The sequence below is a fragment of the Salmo salar genome, chromosome ssa11, assembly GCF_905237065.1.
Source record: "Salmo salar chromosome ssa11, Ssal_v3.1, whole genome shotgun sequence".
Classification (NCBI taxonomy): domain Eukaryota; kingdom Metazoa; phylum Chordata; class Actinopteri; order Salmoniformes; family Salmonidae; genus Salmo; species Salmo salar.
In genome coordinates, this window is record NC_059452.1 from 70170285 (window position 1) to 70195889 (window position 25605).

At 44.5% G+C, this 25605-nt stretch overlaps 1 protein-coding gene across 2 annotated transcripts in view; it reads right to left on the bottom strand.

Moving 5' to 3' along the window:
* LOC106562994 (seizure 6-like protein) overlaps positions 1 to 25605 on the bottom strand; it is a 68059-nt gene that overhangs the window by 19504 nt on the left and 22950 nt on the right. For both annotated transcript variants that reach the window (XM_045689890.1, XM_014128171.2), the window contains exons 2-8: positions 7583 to 8071; positions 7210 to 7349; positions 4097 to 4292; positions 1254 to 1439; positions 902 to 1073; positions 576 to 742; positions 278 to 472 (exon numbers count right to left, since the gene is read on the bottom strand). In XM_045689890.1, the coding sequence (XP_045545846.1) occupies positions 278 to 472; positions 576 to 742; positions 902 to 1073; positions 1254 to 1439; positions 4097 to 4292; positions 7210 to 7349; positions 7583 to 8071 (1545 nt within the window). The remainder of the gene's footprint in view (positions 1 to 277; positions 473 to 575; positions 743 to 901; positions 1074 to 1253; positions 1440 to 4096; positions 4293 to 7209; positions 7350 to 7582; positions 8072 to 25605) is intronic.

Genomic DNA, 25605 nt, shown 5'->3' on the forward strand with positions numbered 1-25605 from the left:
GAGACAGAGGGAGAGGAGAGGAGGGGGGAATATCCCAATTAAAAAAAATTAAAAAACTAAAGGAACTGGATGTTTTCACATTAAACTCTGTGTTGTCAAATTGTATCATTAAAGATAAATGCCTCACAGCTTGATATCAGAACTCTCTCAATGTGAAAGAAAATGCCACCATAGGATTTTCAGAAGTCTACACACACACACACACACACACACACACACACACACACACACACACACACACACACACACACACACACACACACACACACACACACACCTTTGCAGAGTGGTTCCGTGTCGTTCCAGTAGGGGTCTCTGGCGTTGATACACTCTATGACGGGTGGCCCCTGCTCCAGAGAGTGACCAGTATCACAGCTGAACTGCACCACAGCGCCAACACCGTAGGCCTGGTCAGTGGTGCTGAAGTTCCCATTCTGCAGGTAGGGCTCATAACAATGACCACGCTTAAACGCTGCAGAGAGAGAGAGAGAGAGAGACGGGAGAGGGAAAAGAGAGCGCAGAGAGGAGGTTAGACAGAAAGGTTTGAAAATATGATGAAATGTGTGTGCTCTTACCCTCATAGCGGATGTTGAAGCCTGTATTGTGGTTAGGTTGGTCAGTGATGAACTGTACCCTGACTGCTGGACCCTCACTGATCACCCCTTCAAACGGTATTGGACCACCCCGCCCCGAGTCAAACAGCACCACAGACCCAGCGTCCAGACCGCTCCATAACACAAGTCTGGGGGGAGAAATGTCATTGGAACACTTTATGGTTCCCAGATTATTGTGATATGCAGACCTATAAACCACTTGAAGATTTGATCCATTTAAAAAGTTGATTACAGCACAATTATAGGTTACACATTCAAAGCTCAAACACATTCCCTCTCTCTCTGACCTTTCGGTGGGTCCAAGGGCCAGTCTCTCCAGGTGCAGGTGTAGTCTCTGTGCTGTGGGGGCCTCCATGGACCAGGAGCAGGAACGGTCCTGGGTGGCGTCGGGCCCCAGGCGGGGAGAGGGAGACAGGACCCTCCCTACTGTAGCATTCTTCACTGAGCCCCCACATAGTGCTATGGAGGGAGAGAGGTGATGATTATATGTGTGTGTGTTTGTGTCTCCCCAGCTCTGCAGCTGGGAATGTTGTTGCTCCAGACAGCAGCATGGTATTGAGATGTATGTGTGTCCCTGTGTGTGTGAATATGTATGTGTGTGTCCCTGCATGTGCATGTGTCTCTCCCTCTCCTCCCTACCTCTACAGCTAGGCTCCTTGCCACTCCAGACAGGCAGAGATGCATTGAGGCAGGTGAGCGCCACTGCCCCCTGCAGGTGGTAGCCCATGTGGCAGTGGAAGCGGGCAGTGCCCCCTGGCAGCAGATCCAGCACTGACACCTCCCCAAAATGAGGCCTTCTCGGCAGGGCACAGCTCAGACGGAATACTGTCAGGGGGAGAGGGGCAGGGAGGAGGGGAGAATGAGAGCGGGAGAGACAGAGATTTCCATTCTGTCATTCTCTCCCATTATATTTTATGCTATTCTGTTCCACAGTTGGCTTCCTGTTCTAATTTGATCTGAGATGACTGGACAGGCCAGAATAAAGATAAAGGAGAGGACAGGGCAGAATAATAGATAGAGGAGAGGACAGGCCAAGATAATAGATAGAGGAGAGGACAGGACAGGGCAGGACAATAGATAGAGGAGAGGACAGGAAAATAGATAGGAGAGGACAGGCCAGAATAATAGATAGAGGAGAGGACAGGATAATAGATAGAGGAGAGGCCCGAATAATAGATAGAGGAGAGGACAGGACAGGCCAGGATAATAGATAGAGGAGAAGACAGGACAGGCCAGGATAATAGATAGAGGAGAAGACAGGACAGGCCAGGATAATATATAGAGGACAGGCCAGGATAATAGATAGAGGAGAAGACAGGACAGGCCAGGATAATAGATAGAGGACAGGCCCGAATAATAGATAGAGGAGAGGACAGGACAGGCCAGGATAATAGATAGAGGACAGGCCCGAATAATAGATAGAGGAGAAGACAGGACAGGCCAGGATAATAGATAGAGGACAGGCCCGAATAATAGATAGAGGAGAGGACAGGACAGGCCAGGACAGGCCAGGATAATAGATAGAGGACAGGCCCGAATAATAGATAGAGAAGAGAACTGGATAATAGATAGAGGAGAGGACAGGCAGAATAATAGATAGAGGACAGGACAGGCCAGGATAATAGATCGAGGAGAGGGCAGGATAATAGTTAGAGGACAGGCCAGGACAATAGATTCAGGAGATGACAGGCCAGGATAATAGATAGAGGAGAAGACAGGACAGGATAATAGATAGAGGAGAGGGCAGGACAGGCCAGGATAATATATAGAGGAGAGGACAGGCCAGGATAATAGATAGAGGAGAGGGCAGGACAGGCCAGGATAATAGATAGTGGAGAGGACATGCCAGAATAATAGATAGAGGAGAGGACAGGACAGGCCAGGATAATAGATAGTGGAGAGGACATGCCAGGATAATAGATAGAGGAGAGAGGACAGGACAGGACAGGCCAGGATAATAGATAGAGGACAGGATAATAGATAGAGGAGAGGACAGGACAGGCCAGGATAATAGATAGAGGAGAGGACAGGCCAGGATAATAGATAGAGGAGAGGACAGGCCAGGATAATAGATAGAGGAGATGACAGGATAATATATAGAGGACAGGCCAGGATAATAGATAGAGGAGAAGAGGAAAGGCAGGTGGTTTTCATGCCACGTTGACTTCATCTATCCAGAGACGTAGGAGTAAGCGAGGCACCCCACTCCCTAATTTCTTCTGGTTACATTACAGTCAACAAACTAAGCTATTGCATTGGCATCTATGGGAGAACTACCCCGTTAGGCAGACCGGAATTGACCATTTATTTTTCAATGGTAAACGAGTGAACTATTATCCACCATATTTGTCCAGCCCTGTCACATCTGAACTGACACAGAGGTTGCAGTTCATACTCATAAAAGACACACCCTTGTCCACTTACCCTCCTCGCCTTATGCCCTTGGGGGAATCCTGGAGGAAGGTCCAAATGATTAGCCAAGCAAGGGAAGTTTGCAACGCAAGACCCTCAGCCCTCGTTTTTAGTCGAGTTGGCGAGTGCACAATTATGTTCACGTCGGATGTAGAAACTGTGCTACCAATGCACATGACGGCACCAACACGTCTCATGAAAGTAAATATGTTTTTGTTTGGTTATCTTTTGGAAATTGTAGAAATAAAACATGTTCATTGTTCAGAAGTTCCAGCTAGGCAGGCTAACGTTAGTTAGCTAATTAATTTGCTAGCGATCATACAGTAGGTGTAATTTAATAATTATATATTTAATATAAGTAGACATGCACTCATAATTGACTGTAGCCATATAAAGCTACCGGTGGCTGAAAACACAATCATCGCGGGATGAAGGAGTGGCGAATTTCCGGCCAAGGGTGGTCCATTTAAAAAACCTTCCTTCCTCCCTCGCCCTGCAAGTGTATACTCGTCAGAAGTGTCCACTTAATTTGAGGGCTGAGGGTGTGTCTTTTAAGTGCACTCTCTCTTTTTATCTATTTTTCCTTTATTTAACTAGGCAAATGAGTTATTTTCAATGACAGCCTCGGAACAACAGGTTAACTGCCTTGTTCAGGAGCAGAAGGACAAGTTTTTACCTTGTCAGCTCGGGGATTCGACCTAGCAACCTTTCAGTTACTAGTCTAACGCTCTAACCACTAGGCTACCCTGCCGCTCTGACTGCAGCCAGAGAGTACACAGGGGTGAGATGAGAAAGGGCGACATTACAGATGACACATACAACCACACAATCATGTGCACACACAACTACACTATCAAAGGGCTGAGATGAGATGAAAACCAATTAATCAGAGTTCCAATCAGCTAATTGATATGACACATCCAATCACAGCGCTAATTAATTACAAAACAAGATTAAGTGGGTAGGCAATTAACAGATCAGGTAGACAGAGATTCAACAGCACCTGAGGACTTAATGAAGGCTTTGATTTCAAACCATGAAAGAGTGTGTGCGTGTGCGCGTGTTCTCACTCTGGTAGTGCAGCTGGAAAATGCCCATGGCCCCCTCAGGCAAGGAGCGGTAGTATACTGAGATGGTATTGGTCGGACTGCGGATCACCTGACCCTCCACCAGAAGCGTGTGATTGGCCAGAACCAGCAAGGCCCCACCCTCATCCACCCCTCTGATTGACAGCTGCTCTCCCTCTGACAGATTCACACTCTTCACCTGAGAGAGAGAGACAGAGGGAGAGAGAGAAGGAGAGAGGCAGAGAGAGAGAAAGAGAGAGAGCGAAAGAGAGAGGGGGGGTGGAGAAAGACGGTGTGAGAGAGTTTAACATCTCATGAACCATGTTACTACGATACAGAAATATTCTAATATTCTAAACAGCCCCAGTGTTGTGTGGAGGACAGGGTGCTGTTCCAGCAGACACCACTAGGGGTCAGAGTGAGATCACCACAGAGTCAACTATTGCCACACAGATCGGTGTGTGCCACAGGAGGTTGGTGGCACCTTAATTGGGGAGGACGTGCTCGAGGTAAAGGCTGGAGCGGAACGGGTGGAATGGTATCAAAAACATCAAACACATGGTTTCCAGGTGTATACGTAAGCTTATTAAATATCAGTGATACTATCAAGAGCAGTGTGCAGTTTCCTTTTTTCCTTCATCCTGTTTCAACTGTTGCCAGGCACCTGCAACAAGATTGCTCAGATGTGCGAGTGCCTTTTGAATTTTGAGGATTTGTTAAATGGAAACTGAAATCTGAACACTGAAAGTAGGTCTGTAACCTCTCACCCCTCGATCAGACCGACAGTATATTGTATTTTGGTACACCAGAAGTACATTCATTTCCAATGGAACGCTGCGTTTTCCTCGCAGCATTGCGTTGCAGAGTCAGTTGCAGTGCTTTCTGTGTGGTGCATACGTTGGACGTAATGAACGTATGCATCAAATTGTATGCGGAGACTTGACAGAAATACTTGCAGAAGGTGAATGTAGAATTTTTGTTGCACACATATCCACTAAAATGTTGGATTACATAATGAAAAAAGTTTAACTACAGAATTTATTACGCGGTATTGACGCAAATACACTGTTGGTCTGATTGAAGCATTACTATTAATTCCTGCAGAATCAAGCATTTCTTGCAGTAAAATTATACACCAAATGTAGGCAACATTTTTACTCGGGAACAGGAGTGGAGAAATAGGATTTCTTTCATCATCTTGAGAGAATGTGAATGGTCAGTTAGATACCGTCTGTAGAGGTGCTGTCTTTATCAGCGTCATAAACTCTGATACCATTTCAAACACATCAAATATGGGTCCAAGCCCAACTGAAATCTTATCAGAACCACGTTGGGTCGTTTACAACTTTCTATTTCCTTACAACCGGTCAAACTGATATCATTTGGAAATGTTGCACAGAAAATCTGCTCCTCGAAAAAAAAAGCAGAGATGACAGAGAAAAATGTACCCACGTCAACTATAAAGGTAGCTAAGATAAATACAATATGACTAAACTAGAAAAGGTACATTTCCAGAAGAACATTTGTGGGCTCGCTTCAGCTGAATAAAAATATTTGTAGCCTACCATAGCCGTTCGCTCTTTGATATAATGAATGAGCGAATTTTTTCAAAAGGCATAAAAATGACTTGGTTGTATTGTTGCTATGTTATACATCAAGGGTGGTCAGCCGTCCTCCAGGAGAGCTAATGGGTGGGCAGGCTTTTATTCCAGTCCCCCTCTAACAAACCACTTTTTCTTTTTTTTATCAGCTGCTCAACCAGACCTTTGATAAACTGGCTCTGATGTGTTTTAGCAGGGCTTGATCAAAAGCCTGCATACACTCTCCAGACTGAGCGTTGACCACATGTCCTTTATACAGGTATTCTACTTTGTGTGTGTGTGTGTGGGGGGGGGGGGTGCTTTACACAATGACGGGAGATGGTACATGGGATCAAAGCGCAGTCTCCCAGTGTCGATACCACAACACGCGTACTTTTTGATACATACATAGAGACACCGCCAATTGTTGATCATGGAAATGTGGTTTAAAGTCACGGAGAAGTCATGAATTTCCATCTGTCACAATGTGTATGAACCCTGCATACATTCACACTCACAAACACGTGCACCCAATGATATGTGATAATGTGAAAATCTGAGGCTGCAGTCTACAGTCCGAGACAGCAGAATTATTTTTTGACAGGGTGCAGGATCATTTTTTTGCCTGATTTAGATAGGCTATATTTCTGTGTATAATTTACCAGATTTTTTTAGGCAATTTGTTAGTCAACTTGTCTAGAATTAGATACATTAAGCTTTTCTGCTGTCATTGTATGTTGCCCTAGAAGACTAAATAAATAGTTGCTCACCAGAATAATGTCATAAATCGATAGAATGAATGCTTCAATATAGTAGTGTTTACTTTGCAGGCTATTGAGATGCAATGATACAATAGATGGCCAAATCAACTGGAAGTATGCACAAAACGAGTTTTGAAGGCACAGAATCCAAAACGCTACATCTAACGTTTTCTCCTAAAATGACTCATTCTCAAATGATTATTTTGATTCACATGGTTCGATTCACCACGATTTAACCAAATCCCGACTGATACAATGGCAAAGTGAATCGTTCATTTCGTCAAAAAGAATCATTTAAGTGAATCATTCAAAAAGCAAATCAACTTTGTATGACCTTATTCGCGAGCGTCGGTAGAACGTTTTTTTATTTTTATACATGCTAATAATCGCTGAACAGTTAATTCGAGGATACAATATACAGTGTATGTTTTGAATTGTCTACTTAGTTATTAGTCTGTTCTCTATCATATTTTATAGGCTTACCTGCTGATACAATGTCCAACTGTCTAATCTCTCCTTGAGCAAAGGCCCACTCATCTCGTACACATGCTGGTGATGCGCGCAAACACAGAACGCGCTAGTCTCATTCCGATCCTGGCTGACATGTTGATTTTTATTTGATTGATAAAATATTTAAAAACTGTGCCTAAATAAATGACATTAACAGACATTATGAAATTAATTTCCATGATTTTTCCACGCCTGGAAAACACGACCAGTTTTTTTTCTCACGACTATATGAACCCTGTGTGTGTCAATGTGGGTGTTTGTTTACCTGTAGCTCGACTCCATAGCCTGTGTACACAGTGATAGTGTATGTACAGTGTAGAAATGTTCCATCTGGTAGTGGGGGGTCGTCAGAAGAGTCTATGTATCCCTCTGGGTCAGAGAAATTCACCATACAGCCAGACACAGCTGGAGAGATAGTTTAGGAGAGGGGGAGGAGAGGAGGAGGGAATGAGAGGAGAGGAGAGGAGATGACAAACAATACTGGAAAAATATTGGAAAAGCAATTTATTTTCACAGCGTAATCCAGGATGCTGGTGAGATAAGCACATCTATGTCTTCAGTCAGAGAAAGGTAAACAACTGCTTTCTGTAAAAAGGACGAGGTGTTCTCTAACATTGAGAACATTCTCCAACATATACCTGGTGAAGGTGTGTCTGCAGCCATGGTCGCCATGACGATAGCAGTGACCTCATCTCGCTGTCCCAGCGGTGTGTGTGTGGATGTGTGTGTCCCGGGCTGGGAGGAGGGGATGGGGTTGTTGTCGGATTGGGAGCGCTGTGACGGGAGGAGGGGTCCACTGTCGTGGGGCTGTGAGATTAGGGATCCTATCCTCTTCAACAGACCCTGCTGATCCAGAGAGAGACCTCCAGACAGGCCCCTCACGCTCAGTCCTCTGCCCAGGAGAGGCAGCAGGTCCTGGGGCTGAGCAGAGGGCAGGACCACCCCCCCTGTCTGGTAGAGGAGACGATCCTTCTGGGCCAGGAATGACTCGAGCAGATCACCAGGGGCACCCATCCCGGCCCCGGGCACTAGCCCAACCACGGAACTTCTCCCTCGGGATGAGTCTGTGTCTTTGTCCCCTACGGCTTGAGAGGGGGAGGAGGGTGGAGGTGTGGAGTCAACTTCACCTAGAGAAAACAAAGAGAGAAAAAGAAAGTGTAAAAGAGAGCGAGACTACAGGTGACATATAGTCTTTACACTAGTGCTGCTTTTAGCACTGAGAATAATTGTATTTTTATACTCATTCTATGTTAGGGCTCTCCTGCAGCCGGTCCTGTTTCCAGGGAGAAATGCAAACCAGTGGGACTGAGGAACTGGAGGACCTGCTGTGCATGCTTAAGCTGGAGCAAAGAGAGAGACAGCTCCGAGCTCCCAGAAAGCCTTTCTTCTCTGTGTGTCTATTGAATGTGGTGTGGCTGTGTTAGGACCTGTTTTAGCCTGGTATAACATTACACAGATAAGCAAAAACCAGCAGGACTGAGGAACTCAAAGGGAAGCTCCTGAAAACCTTTCTTTCCTGCGTGTCTAGTGACTATGTCTGGAGAGTGTGGCTGTGTTAGGGCCTCTCTGGAGCAGGAAACTGTCCAGTTTCACTGTGTTCCGCTTTCTGTTCTACTGTGTGTTCCACTGTCTGTTCCACTGTCTGTTCCACTCTCTGTTCTACTGTTTGTTCCACTGTTTGTTCCACTGTCTGTTCTGCTGTCTGTTCCACTGTCTGTTCTGCTGTTTGTTCCACTGTTTGTTCCACTGTTTGTTCCACTGTCTATTCCACTCTCTGTTCTACTGTCTGTTCCACTGTTTGTTCCACTGTCTGTTCCACTGTCTGTTCTGCTGTCTGTTCTACTGTCTGTTCTACTGTCTGTTCTGCTGTATGTTCCACTGTCTGTTCTGCTGTATGTTCCACTGTCTGTTCTACTGTATGTTCCACTGTTTGTTCTACTGTCTGTTCTGCTGTCTGTTCCACTGTCTGTTCCGCTGTCTGTTCTGCTGTCTGTTCTACTGTCTGTTCTGCTGTCTGTTCTGCTGTATGTTCCACTGTTTGTTCTACCGTCTGTTATATTGCCTGTTCCACTGTTAGCAGGACTACTGGGGCGATCTGGCACCAGGACGAGCAGCCCAGCCCAATAACCTGCTCTTTATTGCACACACAAACAGGCAGAATGCACACACGCGCACACGCGCACACACCACATGCATACACACCACCTGCATGCACACACACATTCACACGGGCAGACCACAGACTCTTTGGGCGAGGAGAGACAGGGTAGGCAGTCAGGCATGGCGGAGACAGAGAGAGAGAGAGAGAGAGAAGGGGGAGGGAGAGAGAGAGAGAGAGAGAAAGGAGAGAGAGAGAGAGAGCGAGAAGGGAGAGGGGGAGAGAGAGCGAGAAGGGAGAGGGGAGAGAGAGAGAAGGGAGAGGGAAGAGAGAGAGAGAGAGAGAGAAAAGGGAGAGGGAGAGAGATAGAGAGAGAAGGGGGAGGGAGAGAGAGAGAGAGAGAAGGGGGAGGGAGAGAGAGAGAGAGAAGGGAGGGAGAGAGAGAGAGGGAGAGAGAGAGAAAGGGAGAGAAAGGAGAGGGAGAGAAAGGAGAGGGAGAGAAAGCGAGAGAGAGAGAGAGAGAGAGAGAGAGAGAGAGAGAGAAGGGGGAGGGAGAGAGAGAGAGAAGGGAGAGAGAGAGGGAGAGAGAGAGAGGAAGAGAAAGGAGAGGGAGAGAAAGCGAGAGAGAGAGAGAGAGAAGGGAGAGAGAGAGGGAGAGAGAGAGAGAGGGAGAGAAGGGGGAGAATGAAAAAGGGAGAGTGAGAAGAACATTTAAAAAAAGCAGAGACAGGCACACTGCTCCCACGCATGCTAAAATAACATCTCCAAGTGCCCAGCACTAAAAAAGGACAGAACAGTGGACACAAGCCCGCAGGCACACACACACACACGCACACCAACGCATACACTTGCACACACACACACAGTCAGGCCCTTCATGGCCAGTGTAACACTGTGTTGCTGCCTAAACAACAGCAACCCCTCCACTCCAACCCCTTCAAAACACTGGACCACTTACCACCTGCTCTCAGAACAGGCTGCTTTCTACAATCCCATATCCTCACAGTGACATAAGGAAAACAGCTTTGGACTTTGATAGTGTCGGTTGCGTCTGCAGAGAGTGTCAACTCCACCCATCGAACCTTCATCAGCCACCAACTCAACGTCTGCAGAGAGTGTCAACTCCACCCATCGAACCTTCATCAGCCACCAACTCAACGTCTGCAGAGAGTGTCAACTCCACCCATCGAACCTTCATCAGCCACCAACTCAACGTCTGCAGAGAGTGTCAACTCCACCCATCGAACCTTCATCAGCCACCAACTCAACGTCTGCAGAGAGTGTCAACTCCACCCATCGAACCTTCATCAGCCACCAACTCAACGTCTGCAGAGAGTGTCAACTCCACCCATCGAACCTTCATCAGCCACCAACTCAACGTCTGCAGAGAGTGTCAACTCCACCCATCGAACCTTCATCAGCCACCAACTCAACGTCTGCAGAGAGTGTCAACTCCACCCATCGAACCTTCATCAGCCACCAACTCAACATCTGCAGAGAGTGTCAACTCCACCCATCGAACCTTCATCAGCCACCAACTCAACGTCTGCAGAGAGTGTCAACTCCACCCATCGAACCTTCATCAGCCACCAACTCAACGTCTGCAGAGAGTGTCAACTCCACCCATCGAACCTTCATCAGCCACCAACTCAACGTCTGCAGAGAGTGTCAACTCCACCCATCGAACCTTCATCAGCCACCAACTCAACGTCTGCAGAGAGTGTCAACTCCACCCATCGAACCTTCATCAGCCACCAACTCAACGTCTGCAGAGAGTGTCAACTCCACCCATCGAACCTTCATCAGCCACCAACTCAACGTCTGCAGAGAGTGTCAACTCCACCCATCGAACCTTCATCAGCCACCAACTCAACGTCTGCAGAGAGTGTCAACTCCACCCATCGAACCTTCATCAGCCACTAACTTGCATCCTACTCACGAGGAGATGTGGATGATACACGACAACAGCTGTGCCTGATCTGATACAAATATACTTTTTTCTTCCTCATTGGGTTAAACACTAAAAGGGCTTTGGTACAGTACATTTCATTTTCTCGGCTGAGCTCTTTATATTGCGAATCCATTCACAGATCTATATTGTAAACGTGTGACTACAGTGCACACTGTGTACATTGACTGTGTCTCTCAATCCAACACTAGTGCCCCATGTATTTAGGACTAGAAGTGGATCAGACCGAACCACTACCATCTAACTCCAAACCCTCCTCACAGGAACACGGTGGTTCCTGTTGAAAAAGTAGTGCTGTATTCATAGAATGACCAAGGACAATAACGAGGATTTTACAGACCCAATTTTCTTTATACAACAACAAAAGAATGATGAAAATGCGGTACAAACACTATTAAACCAATGTCTTTGTGGCGGTGATGACTCACTCCCTCACAGTAGGGATGTTTTGGTATTACCAAGGCGTTATATTCTGCATGCTCTGAAAAGCCCCCCAAAAAAACACAACAATGGATGAGATGATCAGGGATGAATGGAAACACCTCCCTCTCTTACATCCTGATGTCAGTATTCGGTACCTCAGAGATTTGGTTTGTAGAGAATTAAATACAAGATCTAATGCTGCCTTTAAAACGCGTTAAAAAAACGCAACCTAGAAACACACAGACTCGCTACCACTCATTCACTAACTCTCTCTCTCTCTCTCTCTCACACACACACACACACACACACACATTCACCCACCCACGCACACTCACAAGATATCAAGTTCACACCCTTGTGGAGCTGAGTAACACATTATCATGTTCCTGACACAGTGTTCAACACATCGCTGTGTGTGTGTGTGTGTGCGCGCGCGCACGTGTGTGTGTGTGTTTGTGACTATGTGCCGAAACATTAACAATGCCAAACATCTCAATGAAGAAGAGAAGAAGTGAGGAAGGGCAATTGTGTGTGTGTGTGAGAGAGAGAGAGAGAGAGAGAGAGAGAGAGAGAGAGAGAGAGAGAGAGAGAGAGAGAGAGAGAGGGAGATAAAAGGAGGGAGAGAGAGAGAGAGAGAGGAAGAGAGGGGGAGATAAAAGGAGGGAGAGAGAGAGAGAGAGAGAGAGAGAGAGAGAGATAAAAGGAGGGAGAGAGAGAGAGCTGTCTATATGATGTGTGGGAACGCAATGAAGACATCCAAGGTTACGAAAACTCAAAAGGAACACACAGGAGGCGGTGTGGGTAGAGAAGAGGTAGACAGCTGATTATACTATCTGTTAGTCTGTTTTTATTGATGCTGTTGTGAGATCTGACTGGCTACAGCTGAACACATCTGCAGACCCCAAACTGGCAACCTGGGACCCACCGTACCTATGAAAGCATTCCTTAGCTACGACGACAACACAACACCAAAACATACTCTCATAACCGTCAGCTACATACACACACACACACACACACACACACACGTCGATGCTATCTGTAATTGGATGTTTGAGTCTGGCTGTGGGTTGGCTGGTGGACTGATTTAAAGTAGAGCAGTCATCGACTCGACCAATCAGCAATAACCTCAGAGCAGATCATCAGATGAAGCAAACTCCCCGCACGAACGCACGCACGCGCACGCACACACACACACACACACACACACGCACACGCACACACACACAGACACACACGCACACGCACGCACACGCACGCACGCACACACACACACACAACCAATGTTCCCTCAAATTATTTGGGGGCACTGAGCACATTTCAGGTCTGCTGAGCGCAAATTTGAACGTTGTGAAAATTCTGTGAAACTTCCAGAGCGCGTTTACTGTGAACACCGAGACTGTACCTGTTTTAAGTAGGCTACTGTGGCTATTTGATCATAATGTAGGCCTACCAGAGTGGCCTACCATCAAAAACAATGGAGAAAATGCATCCCATAACATTATAACATGGAAATTGCGGTTTTATCATTCACCCTATAGTAGTAACCAATGTGTGGTTTACATTCCATGATACTTTTGAAAAAAAACATGCAGGGCTTGATATTAATCTGTTTATCCACTTGTCCTTGAGATAAGGAGGTGACAGAATATTTTTCTGTGTTGTTTTATGCAAGAAACCACTTTCCAAAATAAAATGTATTATTACTCCCATACCATTATTACAGAGAATCAGACAAATTATGCTACCCTCTGCCTATTGGCTACTTAGCTTATTCAAGCCTGTCTCTAAATACAACACTTTCCCTTTAAGACATAAAAAAAATCTCTTTATCTGACTTGCTTTTCAAAGATGTCTAGAAACAGTGGGGTAAAGTACTTAAGAAGTACTTTAAACTATTTTTACCTAAGTCATTTTTGGGGGTATCTGTACTTTATTTTACTATTTATATTTTGGATAACTTTTACTCCATACATTTTCCCTGACACCCAAAAATACTAGTTACATTTTGAATACAGGACAGGAAAATGGTCCCTGGTCATCCCTACTGCCTCTGATCTGGTGGACTCACTAAACACAAATGATTCATCTGTAAAGTATGACTGAGTGTTGGAGTGTGCCCCTGGCTATCTGTAAATTGAAACAACATGGAAATTGTGCCATCTGGTTTGCTTAATATAAGAAATATGAAATAATTTATGCTTTTACTTTTGATACTTAAGTATATTTTAGCAATTACATGTACTTTTGATACTTAAGTATATTTAAAACCAAATACCTTTTACTCAAGTAGTATGTTACTGGGTGACTCACTTTTACTCGAGTCATTTTCTATGAAGGTATCTTTACTTTTACTCAAGTATGACTATTGGGTACTTTTTCCACTACTGGCTAGAAATGTACACGTTTGGTGATCTTGTAAGCAATCCCTCCCACATTGCTGACTACAAATTACCTATAACTGGGATAATAACTCACTAACTAGCAAAGAATGTAAGCAAATGTGGCTACAGCTCTCACTTTGATCTCAAAACAAGCGCATAATAATCGTGACAGCTCATATTGTAAAACAGTCCAGTTCAAAGAGAACGGCACAAATCCATATATGGCAATGGTCGATTTGCATATAGGCCTACTGCAGCTCTGATTGGTTATGGCGCACTGGTCTAGTCGTGCCTATCAATGCAACAGAATCATACTACGATGCGCTCTGCCTACAAGAAAATCTCTTGCATAGTTAGTTTTGCATTTTATTTATTTAAATAGTTTATTTAACCTTTATTTAACTAGGCAAGTCAGTTAAGAACAAATTCTTATTTACACTGATGGCCATACACGGAAGACACTGGGCCAATTGTGCGCCGCCCTATGAGACTCCCAATCACAGCCGGATGTGATTCAGCCTGGATTCGAACCAGGGACTGAAGTGACGCCTCTTGCAATGAGATGCAGCGACTTAGACCGGTGCACCACTCGGGAGCCCAAAAGTCTTGCATAGTTTGCATACTAAGTCTTGCATAGTTCGTTTTGTTTCGGTATGTTGCATTGAAAGTGGCTAATATTGCGTTGATCCAATAACAATTTCCACAGTAAAGGGAGACGTTGATAGTGTTAATTAACAGGGAAAACTCTAGAAAGTTAAGGGAAGTTCAATCTCATGCTTCTCTGCACGGGCTGATATTTATTCTGGGCAGCAGTCCCGGGGAGTTGCAGCATAGAGGGAACATTGCACTCAACTACTAAACAAACACACACTAAGTTCGAAAGCCCTGGCTTCTAAAGCCTTTGGTTCTTGACTCACACCGTCCTCATGCCATTGTTCAGGGTTCCAGGCACAGAGTCCCATCTGGGTCGTATGTGGTGTTAGAAGCAGGTGCTATTCCACCCAGGCATGACCAACTCTTATGAACAGATGGCATCATCTGTGGGCTCTCTCTCCTCTCTCACACACACCCTCCTCTATCACTCTATTTATATACCTCCTCTGTACTCTGTCCATACCTCTCCTCTCCTTTCATCCCATCCTCCCTCTCTCTCTGCCCCCAGATCTTCTCTATACAAAGAATGTTGTGTAACTATGTATCTCAAGGGCAACACATAAGTTATTAATAAGCACTATTAGCGATGATTAATAAGACCTTTCAACGTAATGTGTGTTGGCCTACTGTTTCAAACTGCCTCCCAACTCAATCATGTCTAACAAAGAAGATTCGGTAAACCACGCTCACAAGACGAGTCACCTCGCCTGAGACCTGAAGACTTGTGTTAGCTCCCCAATCTGATGGGAAGGTTCTTGAACATTCTCCATGTTGACGTCCAATCCCCATGGAAACCCTCAGGTACTTGCTAAAAGGCATTCTTCCTCCCCTCCATTCGATCTCTCCATTCACAATTAATGTGGCCAGTGAAGAGAAATATCTATCTGTTATTTTATTCATGTTTTCCTGCTCAACTTTAGGCTGGAAGAAGTCCATGTACCTGTGATACATGTTCTATCACACACACACACGCACGCGCACGCACGCGTGTGTATGTTTGTGTGCTCACTGTGCACAAGTGTGTGCGTTAAGATCAGTGAAAACAGAACAGGGCTTTCTGTCCCTAGAGAGAAGCTGTCTGTTACTTCTGCCAATGCCCCTTTGCTACTGTCCCCCCCCCCACCCCCCTCTCTCGTCTCCTCCTCCCACACTTCCCCATCTCTCTCGCGCCCTCCTTCTCCCACCATTCATCTCTCAATATCCTCCTTTCCTTTATTCTCTCTCCCTCAATCTCATTCCTTGATGCTACTGGTAACTGGAGGGAGTCAGGAGTGTGAGTAGAGTTTCAGTGACTTCTGAACATCTCTCTCGCGTGCGCACATTTAAACACACGCATATAGGACCCTAACTAGGCTATAGTGGAGCCAAAGAGCAGGCTTCAGTGAATCCTAACCGTTTCTTTCAATAGCAACACGGCCATGTATAGCTCGTTATTCACTCCTCCGCTCTCTCACTTGCTATCCTCTCTCTATCTATGGTTGTACTGTAGGTTTCATGATGACCACCTTCTCCACTTCTCTGCTTCCCTCCTCCTCTTCTTTCTATTCTACTACAGTGAGGGAAAAAAGTATTTGATCCCCTGCTGATTTTGTACGTTTGCCCACTGACAAAGAAATGATCAGTCTATAATTTTAATGGTAGGTTTATTTGAACAGTGAGAGACAGAATAACAACAATAAAATCCAGAAAAACGCATGTTCTGAGCAATCCCTTTAAGAGTGTGCTCCTAATCTCAGCTCGTTACCTGTATAAAAGACACCTGGGAGCCAGAAATCTTTCTGATTGAGAGGGGGTCAAATACTTATTTCCCTCATTAAAATGCAAATCAATATATAACATTTTTGACATGCGTTTTTCAGGATTTCTTTGTTGTTATTCTGTCTCTCGCTGTTCAAATAAACCTACCATTAAAATTATAGCAGCAAAATCAGCAGGGGATCAAATACTTTTTTCCCTCACTGTATCACACTGCAGCCATACATGCCTCGTCAGTTCATCTTTTTCTCCTCCACTCTCTCACTCCCACGTTCCAACTACCTAGCCGTATCTCATTCTGCTACCAAGAACGAAGACACCATCCAAATCATCTCTGGTCATATCACAGAAATATCAGTTATCCTCCTGGGTCATGTCGTCAATATGGGGTCTGGGTCAACCGAATAGGTGATGTCATCAACGTCAGTCAGTCATCGTCCCATCAGTTCTATCCATCTGGGACCTCAGGTTGCAGAGAAGAGTCTTTGTGTGTGTGATCTATCGATCCTACAGAGGTGTGTGTGTGTGTGTGTGTGTGTGTGTGTGTGTGTGTGTGTGTGTGTGTGTGTGTGTGTGTGTGTGTGTGTGTGTGATGAATCTTACAGCAGGACTGTACCAGAGATTTTTCTTCCATTAAAATGCTTCTGCGGACCGCCTAAGCATTTTATTTAGATATTGGACTTAGACTGAGTGTATAAAACAATAGGAACACCTGCTCCTTCCATGACATAGACCAGCCGAATCCAGGTGAAAGCTATGATCCCTTATTATGTCACCGGCTCTTGTGTGTTCTTAAGGGTCTAAAATGACCCACCACTATGTTTAACAGCAGAGAAAAACCCCTAAATGATATTTTTTCAACTTGAAATTTGATTACTGTTCCTAGAGTGACCCCAACATTAGAAAAAGTTAAACATCGCCTTTGTTCATATTTCCATGAAAGCTGTACACCACCAGGGTACAAAGATTGTCTTAGGGTCATTTTTGACCCGGCAGTTATAAAATAATTTACACACACACACACACACACACACACACACACACACACACACACACACACACACACACACACACACACACACACACACACACACACACACACACACACACACACACACAATGAGAAATTGAGATTATGTGTGCTACTGATTGAACTCAGACAAAACTAAAACCTTCTTGGGCATGTGCAGCATCTCCCCTCCACATGACTCAAGTTCACAGACAAAATCAAAACAATTTCAGACAAAATCAACAACATTTCAGAAAAAATAAAAAATTTCTTGAAAGCATTGTTTACTAATGGGGAATGCAGTCAGAGGCTATACAGGTGCTGCAGATGACAGTCCCTCCAGTTCTCTCTTTGCTGAAGCCATGAGTGCACGTTTCAGTGCCCAACAGGTCATAGATCGGATTTTTTCAGATGTCCAGGAGGAACAAGAGAACAATGATTTAAAAGAGGAGCAGGTATCTGAAGAAGAATGTGGGTAAGAATACAACCCAGAGCACGATGCATCATCTTCAGATGAAGAAGAAATCCCCCAAGCTTTAAGAGAGACATTTTTGTCAAAGAACAGCAAAATAACAAAGTCCTTGTCACCATATGACAACCAGGGCAGGATGGCAGCACAACATGTCATAAGGATGACCCCAGGGCCCACAAGACATGCAGTTGCCCATGCCCAGGACATTGCCTCAACATTCTATATGTTCATCACACCAGCCATCGAAAAAAATCACACTGGAGATGACAAATTTGGCGGGTTTCCGTAAATAAGGATGGATGAGATTGACCTGCGTGCCTACATAGGGCTGCTAATCTTAGAGGGTGTGTATAGGTCCCGAGGCGAGGCTACATGTAGTCTCTGGGATGATGAGAATGGAAGGGCGATTTTCTGTGCCACGATGCCACTGAAAGTCTTTCACACTTTCTAAAGAATGCTACGATTTGATAACTGTGAGGCAAGACGTGTAAGGTGTGTGAGATACAAACTGGCAGCCATAAGAGAAGTCTGGGTGAACCCTGTGCCAGAAGTAACAGTGGATGAGCAACTGGTTCCATTCAGAGGTACATTTTTATTTTCATATCTGTAATGTAAGTGATTCTCACTGTTCATTTTATTATGTGTTGCTGTAATATCATTGATTTATGTGATTGTTTTCTGTGACACTGATACTAATTACTGATAGTAATCTATTTTGTCAAAAAGTTGCTGTCCTTTCCGGCAGTATATGCCCAGCAAAGTATGGCATCAAGATATGAGTGGCCTGTGACGCACAATCTAGCTACGCTTGGAAGATGCAAGTCTACACAGGGAAGCTGACCATTGGAGGCCCGGAGAAGAACCAGGGGATGCGGGTTGTGCTTGATGTGACAGATGGACTGAGGGGGCACAATGTCATTTGTGACAATTTCTTCACCTCTTATGAACTCAGCCAGAAGCTCCTGAAGAGGAAGATCACCATGGTTAGCACAGTTAGAAAGAACAAGCTTGAGCTCCACCCTGCACTCCTCGCAACAACGGGGAAACTTCTCATCAAAGTTTGCCTTCACCCCCACCACTACTCTAGTTTCTTACCTCCCAAAGAAGAACAAGAATGTGGTCCTCCTGAGCACACTGCACAAAACGGATGAGATCAGTGATCGTGAGGACAGGAAGCCAGCCATCATCCTGGACTACATCCACAACAAAGGAGGCGTGGACAACCTGGACAATGTGATTGGAACTTACAGCTGCAGGAGGATGATTGCCCGCTGGCCCCTGGTCATCTTCCATAATATCATTGATGTGTCCTCATACAATGCCTTCGTGATATGGAACAAGATCAACCCTACCTGGATGCTTGATAAGCGGAACAAGAGGAGTGTGTTCCTGGAGCAGCTGGGAAAGGCACTTGTAACACTCTCTCTAATTCTCTCATATGCTCTCTCTAATTCTCTCTGTCTCTCTTTCTGTCTTTCTCTCGGAGGACCTGAGCCCTAGGACCATGCCTCAGGACTACCTGGCATGATGACTCCTTGCTGTCCCCAGTCCACCTGGCCGTGCTGCTGCTCCAGTTTCAACTGTTCTGCCTGCGGCTATGGAACCCTGACCTGTTCACCGGACGTGCTTGTTGCACCCTCGACAACTACTATGATTATTATTATTTGACCATGCTGGTCATTTATGAACATTTTAACATCTTGACCATGTTCTGTTATAATATCCACCCTGCACAGCCAGAAGAGGACTGGCCACCCCTCATAGTCTGGTTCCTCTCTAGGTTTCTTCCTAGGTTTTTGGCCTTTCTAGGGAGTTTTTTCTAGGGAGTTTTTCCTAGCCACTGTGCTTCTTTCACATGCATTGCTTGCTGTTTGGGGTTTTAGGCTGGGTTTCTGTACAGCACTTTGAGATATCAGCTGATGTACGAAAGGGCTATATAAATAAACTTGATTTGATTTGATTTTGATTTAACACCACAAATTCAAAGAAGGGAGCGCCTCCCCCGCACAGCAGCCTCTGCTGCGCTTGTGAAAGCTTTTCAGTGAGCTGAATCTTGTCCTGATCCACCTGAGGCTGCAGCTGGGGCAGGCAAGAGGAGGAGATGCCAATTATTTCCCCCAAAGAAGGACCGTAAAACAAATTCTATGTGCTGCACATTTGAGAAATACATCTGTAAACTCCATGCACACACACTTGCATACTGTCCTAAATGTACTAATTAGAGTTGATTGGTTTATGTTCTTCACGTTTTTGTTTTGTATCTATTATCTTATTTTATTGTTATTTATTGTTGTTGTTTATACACCTTGTGGGTGGGGGCAATGGTTAAAAAATGGGAGAAGACTAGTATTTTGTATTTGAATTCCTCATTGTACAGTATAAAAGAATACATCACTATGTTGCCCAAAAAGTTCAAGACTGTTATTGTTTCCCTTCAATAAAATGCATTCAAAACTACTTTCTGCACTTTTCTTCTACTTTCTTAGGTTATACAAGTGCTATCTCTTGCTAAAAAAATCATGTTAACACTTATGCAGTACCTTTAGCAATAATAATAATAATAATAATACACCTCTACTTTAGTAAAAAAAAACAATTACGACAGGTGTGTTGTAATAAAAACGAGTGGTGTCCACTGATTAAATGCAGTCTTTCTGGATTGTGAAGAGGGAAAACCAAGATATTCACAAAGTTTGGGTGTTTGCAACGCCAGGGTTGTGGGTTCGATTCCCACGGGGGACCAGTACGAAAACATTTTGTTTTTAATGAAATGTATGCATTCACTACTGTAAGTCGCTCTGGATAAGAGCGTCTGCTAAATTACTAAAATGTAAAATGTAAAAATGAATGACAGGTTGTTTCAAATTCAATTAAGCTGCTTTATTTTAGGGGTTTAGTGAAGGTGGGTCATTTTTTTTACCCTTAGGACAAGGGGCGTACACAGAATGTTAAAACTACACGAGAGTTAAATCCACTTCAATCAGTGTAGATGGGAGGGGGGGAGAAAAGTTAAAGAAGAATTGTTAAGCCTTGACAAATTTGAGACATGGATTGTGTATGTGTACCATTCAGAGGGTGAATGGGCAAGACAAAAGATATAAGTGCCTTGGAACGGGGTATGGTAGTAGACTCACTGGTTTGAGTCTGTCAACAACTGCAACGCTGTTGGGTTTTTCACGCTCAACAGATTCCCATGTGTATCAAGAATGGTCCAGCCAACTTGACACAACTGTCGGAAGCACTGGAGTCAACATGGGCCAGCATCCCTGTGGAACGCTTTCGACACCTTGTCTAGTCCATGCCCCCACAAATTTGATTTTACTAAGAGAGTCACCATGCCGGAATGTTCTGTATTTAACTGTACTAATCGCCACTCGAAAGAGTCTAATCTTAAATCAGTCGTAATCCTGATTATCGTAGTTAAGAATTGCCGTCCGTTTTGTTTTCCAATGTTGACCTGGCTAGGTTTTAGGTAACGCGAAGCTTTCAAATTAACCTTCTGCTGTAAAGGTTTAACAGTAGGCTAGCAACAGGTTCATAGACATTAAACCAGGTTGACTCTCTCAGGCAGGATGAAAACAACTACATGGACCATGATCATTTGCATTCAGCCCCATTCAGTAATATGGCTCGCTTCAAATTCAAATATTTCCAGCTTCATGTGCCATAGAGAGTTTTCCAAAGGAATATGTCACCGCTATCGCTATCTACTGGTTTTAATGTCAATGGTATTATATGATATCCGTCTCTCTCTCTCGCTCCCCCTCTCCACTCTCCCCTACTCTCCACAGGCACAGATCAATCCCGTGTTCTAATTTCTGAAAGTCCCAACTAGGTCAAACGTTAAAAAAATTGGTAACGTTTAAACTGCCATGGTAGCCATGACTGCGGTAGATGGAACTGCATTGCCCCCTAGCTGTCATAAGCAGGATCATTTTGGCCTTGTGTACATGGTTTAAGAAAAAATAATACAATTATATGTGAATTCATAAAGGCAGAAATGGTACTGCATATGATAGCTATGGGGCAATGCAGTTCCATCTCTACCAGACAAAATCAAAATCAATCAAAATCAAATCAATCAAAATCAAATCAAATTTTATTAGTCAGCTTTTTAAACCAACATGGCTCAGTTTAAATTGTTTTTACAGTTTAAATTGTTTTTACATTGTAGTAAAACAAAAAAGAAAAGAAAAACTGGTTTGAGTTTTACATAAAAATTACATTCAGAAAACAGAAGCACAAAACCTATTCACATTCAGACCAGTCTACCAAAATGTGACTTGTTGCACTGAGAGCTATCTGTGGTAAATCTGAGTTACCATGACATGCTTACTTACGAGCCCCTAACCAACAATGCAGTTCTAAAAAAGATGGATAAGAATAAGAAATAAAAGTAACAAGTAATTAATGAGCAGCAGTAAAATAACAATAGAGAGACTATATACAGGGGGGCTACCGATACAAAGTCAATGTGTGGGGCACCGGTTAGTTGAGGTAATATGTACATGTAGGTAGAGTTATTAAAGTGACTACGCATAGATGATAACAGCAGAGAGTAGCAGCATTGTAAAAGAGGGGCGGGCAATGCAAATAGTCTGGGTAGCCATTTGATTAGATGTTCAGGAGTCTTATGGCTTGGGGGGTAGAAGCTGTTTAGAAGCCTCTTGGACCGAGACTTGGTGCTCCGGTACCGCTTGCCGTGCAGTAGCAGAGAGGACAGTCTATGACTGGGGTGGCTGGAGTCTTTGACCATTTTTAGGGCCTTCCTCTGACACCGCATGTTATAGAGGTCCTGGATGGCAGGAGCTTGGCCCCGGTGATGAACTGGGCCGTTCGCACTACCCTCTGTAGTGCCTTACGGTCGGAGGCCGAGCAGTTGCCATACCAGGCAGTGATGCAACCAGCCAGGATGCTCTCGATGGTGCAGCTGTAGAACCTTTTGAGGATCTGAGGACCCATGCCAAATCTTTTCAATTTCCTGAGGTTTTGTTGTGCCCTCTTTGTCGTGCCCTCTTGTCTTGGTGTGCTTGGACCATGTTAGTTTGTTGGTGATGTGGACATCAAGGAACTTGAAGCTCTCAACTTGCTCCACTGCAGCCCCGTTGATGAGAATGGGGGCGTGCTCGGTCCTACTTTTTCCTGCAGTCCACAATCATCTCCTTTGTCTTAATCAAGTTGAGGGAGAGGTTGTTGTCCTGTCACCACACGGCCAGGTCTCTGACCTCCTCCCTATAGGCTGTCTCGTCATTGTCGGTGGTCAGGCCTACCACTGTTGTGTCATCGGAAAACTTAATGATGGTGTTGGAGTTATGCCTGGCCGTGCAGTCATGAGTGAACAGGGAGTACAGGAGGGGACTGAGCACGCACCCCTGAGGGGCCCCCTTACCACCTGGGGGCGGCCCGTAAGGAAGTCCAGGATCCAGTTGCAGAGGGAGGTGTTTAGTCCCAGAGTCCTTAGCTTATTGATGAGCTTTGAGGGCACTATGGTGTTGAACACTGAGCCATAGTCAATAAATAGCATTCTCACATAGGTGTTCCTTTTGTCCAGGTGAGAAAGGGCACTGTAGAGTGCAATAGAGATTGCATCATCTGTGGATCTGTTGGGGCGGTATGCAAATTGGAGTGGGTCTAGGGATTCTGGGATAATGGTGCATATGTGAGCAATGACCAGCCCTTCAAAGCACTTCATGGCTACAGATGTGAGTGCTACAGGTCGGTAGTTATTTAGGCAGGTTACGTTAGTGTTCTTGGGCACAGGCACTGTGGTGGTCTGCTTAAAACATGTTGGTATTACAGACTCTGACAGGGAGAGGTTGAAAATGTCAGTGAAGACACTTTCCAGTTGGTCACTGCATGCTCGCAGTACACATCCTGGTAATTCATCTGGCCCTGTGGCCTTGTGAATGTTGACCTGTTGAATGGTCTTACTCACATCGGCTGCGGAGAGCGTGATCACAGTCTTCCGGAACAGCTGGTGCTCTCATGCATGTTTCAGTGTTATTTGCCACGAAGCGAGCATAGAAGAAGTTTAGCTCGTCTGGTAGGCTCGTGTCACTGGGCAGCTCTTGGCTATGCTTCCCTTTGTAGTCTGTAATGGTTTGGAAGCCCTGCCACATCTGACGAGCGTCAGAGCCGGTGTAGTACAACGGTGTAGAATGATTCAAACCTTATTTGTCAAATGCGCCAAATACAACGGATGTACACTGCGTGCACAATTATTAAGCAAGTGAGTATTCTGATCTTATCATTGTTTCTATTCACATTTTCGAACTCCAAATCATATAAACTTGAATGCTTATTGGATTTAATCATTTTCAGGTGATATGTATTTGTGTCATGAGGGAGGTGTGCATATATCAAGGTGTGCATAATTATTAGGCAGCCTCATTATCTCAGGTAAAATGGGCCAAAAAATAAATTTAACTGACACTGAAAAGCCAAAAATATAAAATGCCTTTCAGACGGATGCAACACTCTTTAAATAGCTAAACTATTGAGGTGTGACCACCAGACATTCAAACGTTTTGTTGCGAATAGTCAACTGGGGCGCAAAAAACGCATGGGGAAGAAAAGGCGCAAATGAACTGCAAAAGACTTAAGAAGAATTAAACATCAAACTACCAGGAACCCATTATCCTCCAGTCCCACCGTATTCCAGAACTGCAACCTACCTGGAGTGTTCAGAAGTACAAGGTGTCAAGTGCTCAGAGACATGGCCAAGGTCAAGAAGACTGAAACAAGACCACCACTGAATAAGATTCACAAGTTGAAGCGTCAAGATTGGGCAAAGAAATACCTGAAGACAGATTTTTCTAAGGTTTTATGGACAGATGAAATGAAAGTGACTCTTGATGGACCAAATGGATGGGCCCGTAGCTGTATCAGTAATGGACACAGGGCACCACTTTGAGTCAGGTGCCAGCAAGGTGAAGGAGGGGTACTGGTATGGGTTGCTATCATTGAGGATGAGGTAGTTGGACCTTTTCGGGTTGAAGATGGACTGAAACTCAACTCCCAAACCTACTGCCAGTTTCTGGAAGATTCTTTCGTCAAACAGTGGTACAGGAAGAGGTCCTCAGCATTCTAGAAGGCCATGATCTTTATGCAGGACAATGCTCCTTCACATGCATCCAAGTATTCCACTGCTTGGCTAGCCAGCAAGGGCCTCAAAGATGCCTGAATAATGACCTGGCCCCCTTCCTCACCTGACTTAAATCCTATTCAGAACTTGTGGGCCCTTCTCAAATGTGAGATTTACAGTGATGGAAGACAATACACCTTTTTGAATAGCATTTGGGAGGCTGTGGTTGCTGCTTCAGCAAAAATTGATTGTGAACAGATCAAGAAACTGACAGACTCCATGGATGGAAGGCTCATGGCAGTTATTGAAAATAAGGGTGGCTATATTGGTCACTGAATATTTTTGAAAGGCCAAAAATGTTATGTAATTGTCCTTTTGTGTTACTTATCTGTTACACTTACTCTAAAAATTGAGAATAAACAAGTGAGTTTAGAGAAATTATTTTTGTAATTTAGTTGCTTAATAATTGTGCACACTAATAGTTGCCTAATAATTGTGCACACTTATATATTTCCCTGAGAAAGACAAAACTCACTTTTCCTTTGTTAAACATTCAGGTTTGAGGTTCAAAAACATTTTGGATTGACTGAGAGCATTGTGTTTGTTCAACAATAAAATGAATCCCGAGGAATACAATTTGCCTAATAATTGTGCACGCAGTGTAGACTTTCCCGTGAAATGTTTGCCTAAGAGCCCTTCCCAATGATGCAGGAAAATAATACAAAGGAAAATAGTAAAATAAACAACAATGGAGCTATATACAGGGAGTACCAGAACCAGATCAAAGTGCAGGGGCACGAGGTATTTGACATA